The sequence below is a fragment of the Cydia splendana genome, chromosome 11 (assembly GCF_910591565.1).
Source record: "Cydia splendana chromosome 11, ilCydSple1.2, whole genome shotgun sequence".
NCBI classification, from domain to species: Eukaryota; Metazoa; Arthropoda; class Insecta; order Lepidoptera; family Tortricidae; genus Cydia; species Cydia splendana.
This window is the reverse complement of record NC_085970.1, coordinates 5,198,185-5,205,952: the sequence shown is the minus strand read 5'-3', so window position 1 is coordinate 5,205,952 and position 7,768 is coordinate 5,198,185. Positions and strand designations below refer to the sequence as shown.

Sequence of the window (7,768 nt, the reverse complement as noted above, 5' to 3'; positions counted from 1 at the left end):
TCAGAGAGTACAGTATTCACGTCACCTCCTAGGGTTCCGTCATCTAAGTACCACACATTGAATTTTGATTTTAAATTTTTGATAATTGGATTTATAGCCAAACTAAAAATTGCTGGCCCGAGAGGGTCACCCTGCTGACAGCCAACCTCGGAAGATAATTCATGTGACTTGTACATTAATTTAGATGAGTCTGAATAGCAAAAGAAAAGGTAATTGTATAGTTCCGGAATTTTGTAACCGAATTAAAAGCATTTTTAACGTCAATTTTGACAACAATTTCGCAATCATCGAGTGAAAGGTAGGTCCTTAGGGCATGGACGGCTGCCTCGCACCCACCTTTCGTGCCGAAACCTAGCTGTATTGGTTCAAAAAGGGATTGTAATTTTGATCTAATGTGTCTAACCGCAATTTTTGAAGCCAGACGTCGTAAAGTTGACCCCACCGCAATGGGTCTCACCCCTCCGTCCTTTTTGGTTAGGGCGATCAGGTTTGCCCCGTATAGAATCGGGACGATATTAGTGTTAATTTTGCCTGAAAACATAAAATTTATTAATTTAGTAAGGGAACAGACAAGCTGCTCACCTGCGTCGCCCACGGAATGAGAAATAAGATCTTTCAAATGTTGGGGCGAGATCCCATCCAGGCCGGCCGCCGAACCGGCTTTGAAAGAAAATATGGCGTCAATAACGTCTTTGCCTTCGATTTGGAGGCAGGCCTGGTCAACTGTAGGTGGGGAAAACGAGTGTGGTACTGAAGGAGCCGGGGGATGTTTAGATCGTAAGGCCGAGAGGGTATCGGGGAGTATCTGGCGATAGCACGTCGTTTGTGAAAAGAAGACGAGCGGCACCTTTAAGATCGCCGTCGCTAATTTTGCTTTCGATTAATTTAGTTCTATTGAAAGTGGATGAGCTACATCCAGAAGGTCGAGAAATGTGTGAAGTTGTATTCGAAACGCAATTGTTTTTGATTTTTTGTGTTAAAGAAATTGTCTTATCCTTCTTGGCATGAAGGGTTTTGAATGAGAAAAGGAAAAGATTATGCCAATCATCAATTTGATTATTTTCCACACATTTTGTAAGTAGGCCTGAAAGGTGTTTAGCGACTGTGATCCTGGCGCCGCGCGGAACTCTTTTAATAACGGGCACATTATTTTTAAGTTCGCTAAGGTGTAAATGGAAAGGGATAGAATTTGGATGGTCAGAAAGGGGGGTGGTCAAAAGGGATGGGCCTAAATTTAGACCGGCGTCATTTTGGCTGATACAAAGACGGTGTTTTTTGGAAATATGAATATTGAGGCCTCTCTGCGTTTTAAAAGAGTTATCGCATTGTACACAATTAAAATTTGGATATGGCGTGCCATCGCCTGATTGAGTTGCGGCATGCATCCACTTACCGGAACTACACAGCAGTAATTAAAGCACAAAAAACTTAAAGATAAAATAACAAGATTCACTAGAAATACAATATATAGTTCGTTGTAGACGTTGACATCGGCCGTCAGGGCGACACGACGTAGCCGTGCAAGACCGCAACGTCTGAAACAAAAAGATATGTTATTATTTGTTCAGTACTGGGCCTGCCCACACTATTGCACAGTAATCTGGTGTTTTTTGATAAAATAAAAGCAGTTTTAGGCATCTAGAGCCATGTATAATTTGAAAAATAAGCCAAAAATATCGCTGTGCAAAGTGACATCGCATTATTTCTCACTTTATATTTTTCTCGTAATCTTCCTTTCCCTATAGCAACTTTAGTCATTCGCATATTTTTCCATTCTATTTTTTTTTGAAAAACTTATTTTCCCGGTATGTTTTGTAACCATTCGCATTATTTTCCATACAATTTTTTTATGAATAGCTTAATATCCCTATATGTTTTATGACCAGCCGCATAATTAAATAAATAAATAATAAATATTCAAATATTTTTGTTAGCAAAGAAGTAATAGTAGTCGGTTCGTAAATTGATGATTAGTAAATACTCTAAGGTTGAAAACTAGTTGATTAGGCATAAACGTTTAAATAATCATAGACACTAGATAATAATCAATATGCATACACTTCAACATACGTATCTATCATTGTCATATGTGACATAACATAATTTAGTCGTTGTGAGAATATAATTCTTATCTTCTCAAAAAAGTAATTTGTCAGGACTTTCAATGGCTTCAAGCAATTTGGAAGATAGTGTTGCAACTTTTAGCTTCATTGAAAGCAACCGCAGAGGTAAAATTTTGATCAAGGGCGGTCGGAGGCATTACTTAAAACGCGAAAATCACAAATGCCGGACTTCTGTATGGACTTGCGACAAGGTTGGTCATTGCTATGGCTCAGTATTGCTCAACCCTGACAAAACTGAGATAATTCGAGAGCGCGAACATTGCTGTATACCAGACCATGAGAGCATTGACATAGAGCGCAGCATAATTAATTTAAAAAAGATGGTGACCACGTCATATAAACCAATCCCAACCTTGTTTAAGGAAGAAATGAGGCAGTTTATGACCGTTGAGTATATAGACAAACTGCCGATTCTACGCAACAAAAAAGATAGTTTATATAGAGCCCGCCGCGAGGAAGAATCTTTCGAATGCTGCGAAGACATCCTGTTACCAGAAAGCTTAGCCCAGGACTGGCTTTGTGTCAAAGAAGACGACTTTTTAATATTTGTTACTGAAAAATCCAAGGAATGGCTCGCAAATTGTAAGAAGTTTTTTGCAGACGGTACTTTTCGGATCGTTCCAGAACCGTTTGTGCAATTGTACACTTTTCATGCGGACATTGGGTCTACTGCTGACCACACAAGAGTACTGCCTTGCATTTATGTTCTATTGCCCAACAAGCAGCAGGAGACCTATGAAAAAATGTTTAAAAGTTTTCAACAAAACATTCCTGGGTTTCAACCTGATGAATTAAAAGTGGATTTTGAGAAAGCGGCAATCAACGCGTTCCGCAAACTGTACCCGTTAGCAAAAATCACCGGATGTTATTTTCATTTTTCGCAAGCACTGTACAACAATGCAGAAAAATTTAATATATTATCTAGACGCGAGGGTTGTACCTATGTAGCAAAATGTGCGGCCCTTGCCCATCTGCCGGCCGTAAAAATTCACGAAGGTTGGATCGAAATTTCGTCAGACATGCCACAAATGCCAGGCATCAAAAACTTTAATGAATACATGTCATCGCAATGGGTTCAAATAGAAATGATCCACATAGTATCGTGCTTTAAGCAGCGTCACCGAACGAACAACGTGACTGAGAGCTGGCACAAAAAGATTAATAATATCATTAGAAAAAATTCTAATATTTTATTAGTGCTCTCTGAACTGAAGGACGAGGCACAGGCAGTGGATTTCCAAGAGCTACAAAATGATGTTCGCCCTGATGTCTTTCGGAAAAGGGCTAAAAAATACATTGCAATGGACATGAAAATCGATAACATTGTTAATAATTTTCTGCTGGGAAAATATGACATTAAAAAAACCATCTTACTTTTGGCCTGCTTGAAGTATTAATATGCTTGTCAGTTAAGTTAATGAATACTGATTTTAACTTTCACAGTTGTCAGTCATATTTATGAAACATAATTTTTAAGAATAAAAAAAAACATTCTTTAAGTTTCAATAAACGATATTAATTTATTCATATTTTTTTATTTATTTATTTATATGAGCCTTCAGTGTTCCACTACTGGGCAAAGGCCTCCCTCCTCTCCTTTCAACCATCCTAATCTTGACCCGTCTAGATACATAGAATGGGAATAATGCGAAGGGTTAAAAAACATATCCAGAAAATAAGCTACTAATAAATGCACAGAATGGGAAAATATGAAAACGGTTCAAAAACATATCGAGAAAATAAGCTACTAATAAATACATAGAATGGGTAAATATGAGAATGATTATAATTGCTATTGATAAATGAAGCTTACGAGAAAAATAAAAAGTGGAAAAAATGAGAATGGTATTAACTGCCATTTAGGAAACTACAGTATACACTCATAAAAACAATGTGAGACTGTGACAAGGACAAACTAGCGCTTTCTCTGCTACTCCTACAGAAAGATACATAAGACTATCCCGTTCTGTTAGTTCCCCCACCACTCATGCCTGATCCAGCTAGATTCATGATCAAAAATCAAATATCCAACCGATTTGATCAGGCCCGTCTGGATACCACTAACATATCAACATATGTCATGTGTTTGTTTAGGGAAATCAAACCACCCACTTAAGGCGCTCTTATACTCGAGTTTTACGTTTTCAAGGGGGTGAAGCAGACGAGTGGTAGAACGGGCAGGCGGGCGCCCCGCGCGGCGCACCGCACCATTCCCGCGCAGCACGTCTACGTCCTTATTCTGACGACATCGGTATTCTGAATTGTCAGTTCCGGGATTTTTTCCGGCAATTAATACTGAATAAGATTTATTAGCAAATTCGTATTTTGATGAGTACTTAATGAAATTAAAGATAAGACGGTGAGTGTAAATAATTATTAATTATAAACAATATGAGTGTATACCGCGTCAAACTGAGAATCTAGTCAAATGATGCCAAATTATTATGAGACAGAAACTAGTACTTACTAATAGACCTTAAAAATGTAATAGAGTTAGACCAAGAAAAGTCTGCAACGATTTTGATTGCACACGCAGTGCAAGTATTATTTTAAAAGTATTATTTAAAGTTATGAGTATGTAAAATTTATTTGTTGTTCTATATATAGTTTTAACAGATAACTGCGTTAAATCATCGTTATAGATGATTATGAAGGCATTTTGTGATGAAATACTTAATTATAACTGTAATTTAGAATATAAAGAAGTTAGCACCTAAGTATAAATCTAATGTAATAAGTTAAACTACTTATATTGTAGTTCCTATTTTGCTACACCCTTTCCAGGGTCCATGTACCTATAATACCTGGTATGCAAATAAAGATCTCTATATATCTCTTATCTAAATAAATAATTGAGGATGAGTATGAGTAAAAGTTGAATATTATGGTAATATCGACTCCATGGTTCTCTAACTTCTTACTGTGCTAGAAAGTTTTGGTAAGTATATATTTTTCATAAATTGACATCAAGTGTCAAACATGTTAATTTTTTTTTTTATATCTTTATTTTTATAGAGGGTTTTTACAAATGCCACCCTCATAGTGGCTCTCTAATGAATCTATAACATTCTAACTTTCACTACTTCTAATTTGTATGATATCCTTAACCATATTATAAAGAAGCCCAGCCTCTTCAGAGGCTGGATATGCCAGGATGCTATTGACTCTGCCGATATCATAGCACCTAACATTAAGCAAATGACGCTGTGCAGCACCTCGGCGACATTCCATTAAAATATGAAACACGTCTTCAACTACTCCGCATAAATTACATTTGGGCGAGGCAACTTTACGCATCATATACGCATAGCTATTTAAAGGAATGTGACCAGATCGCAATCTAAGAGCAACAATTAAATCCTGCCTGTTCATCCTACAGAGAGAGAACCATGGAGCACGAGGAAGAGTGGGTTGGATCGTTTTATACCATATACCCTTAGAGCGGGATCTTTCATCAAAATATTCGCTCCACATGTCAAAGCACATATTTTTGACCTTGTACAGAACGTCAGAGAACCAAGGGACATTATGGTATTTAACACCCATTTCGGATGCTTCCCTAGCTGATCGATCCACCACCTCGTTCCCCACTACACCACAGTGGGATGGAATCCACTGTAAAATAACTTTTTTTTTGGCAGCGCAGAGTTTAAGTACTAGACGGATTATTGTGTAAGCCACTGGAATTAGGGTTGCCAGATGGTCGGGATTTGGCGGGATTTACCCGATTTTTAGCATGTGTTCCCGATTCCCGACAAAGTGTAAACTGTCCCGAAAAACAGCTTCACGTTTTAAAACAATAATTTCAAGCACCGAACTGTCGTCGAGCGAGCGAGCTGACGTAGTGCCAATAATGTAAAATATCGTTGTTTTTAATACAATTACTTTAATTTGAATGTTTTTTTTTCCCGACTTATGTCCCAAAATCCCGAAAAAATTCTATTGTTTCCCGATAATAGCGCCTTTCGATCTGGCAACCCTACTAGGGTTGCCAGATGGTCGGGATTTGGCGGGATTCTCCCGATTTTTAGCATGTGTTCCCGATTCCCGACGAAGGGAAAATTGTCCCGAAAAACAGCTTCACGTTGTAAAGCAATAATTTCATGTTCCGAACTGTCGTCGAGCGGGCGAGCGATCCGCGTCGAGCGCGTAGCTTACGTAGTGCCAATAATATAAAATATCGTTGTTTTTAATACAATTACTTTAATTTGAATGTTTTTTTTTCCCGACTTAAGTCCCAAAATCCCGAAAAATTTATATTTTTTCCCGATAATAGCGCCTTTCGATCTGGCAACCCTAGCCACAACCCAAAATATAATGAGTAAGTTGATCATTTTTAAACAAATATATTGAGGTAAACATCAGCACCCACTTACGATCTCGTGCCTCTGGTAGCTTTACAATTTTAGAATTCCGTACATCTAATGGAAAAAACGGAACCCTTAGGATCACCCATATATAGGAGGCAACAGGCCGTCCGTCCGTCCATCTGTCTGTCTGTCAAGACCCTTTAGTTGAAGTAAAAACCATATACTCAGGTCTACAGTCCCTTAAAGCTCTGAAAAAATCAAACTTCTAAGTTAACGCTCAAAAAAGTTATGGCTGTTTATGCCACAAAAAAAAAACAATTAATAATATTTCGTCACTCTCAAGGGAATCAAAATTTAATTTTAATTTTCCGTTGATCTAGAAATTCTAGATTAGAAATTCTAGAAAGGAAGGACATATTTTGTCTAGCACTGACACTATTTTAATATCAATATCTCAGAAGTAGTGGAAGTTTATAATGGTTTTCATTGTTTACTTATGACATGATAATCTTTATTTTAAAGTACCCATACAACTCATAGAAGTCTTTTAAGTACATACATACGAGTACATCTAGGCTGTAAAACTTGTAAGCAATATAAAATATGAAAAAAGTACATATATTTTATCAAATTGTAATGTAAGAATAATAAATAGGCCAGTATTTTTCTGCAATGACGTTTAATATGCAAAATAAAAATTGTCTTTGCTTGAACTATTAAGTGTACTGTATTGCATGTTTTATAATCATTCAGCTTCAGCCCCAATTGCCATGGAAGAAGAGAGCCCTGCTGCACCTGTGCTGCCTGCGTGTAGCACAACTCCGCTGGCAATAGTCGAAGGTACCTAATTACTTATAGAATCTTGCTCAAAATGAGCTACTACCTGTATACATTTTACCCATACTAGCTAAAGCGAAACTTGCGAAAGTACCTCTATCCTTCTGTGTATTACGTTTTCACGGTAACCTTTACACCCAATTTTTTTTTTAATTCGCCCAATAGTGTGCCGAAAGGGAAAGGATAAAATGTGCATGCACATTTTAATTATCTACAAAACTCGGCACTCATTTAGGTATCAGTATGTTGGAACGTATTTAACGAGACAGATAAGTAGATAACTGAGAAAACGGCACGGATCATATTCCACGCGAAGACAGCTAGTATAATAATAAACATGATGAGAATCTCGTGAAAGCCGAGAAGGACAAGTCCAGTAAGTACCTAGACTTGGCTCACGAGATAACCGCTATGTGGGATGTTGATTCGACGATCATTGTCCCGATAGTCGTTTCAGTGAACGGTGTAATAGCGAAGAGTCTCGACCAACATCTTGAG

The 7,768-nt window shown here is 37.6% G+C and overlaps 1 protein-coding gene across 1 annotated transcript; it reads left to right on the top strand.

The window, feature by feature from the left end:
* Positions 1-2,287: 2,287 nt before the first annotated feature.
* LOC134794743 (uncharacterized) lies at positions 2,288-4,752 on the top strand. The gene has a single exon (XM_063766526.1). The coding sequence runs from the start codon at positions 2,444-2,446 to the stop codon at positions 3,518-3,520; it is 1,077 nt and encodes a 358-aa protein (XP_063622596.1). The 5' UTR covers positions 2,288-2,443; the 3' UTR covers positions 3,521-4,752.
* The last annotated feature ends 3,016 nt before the right edge of the window (positions 4,753-7,768 follow it).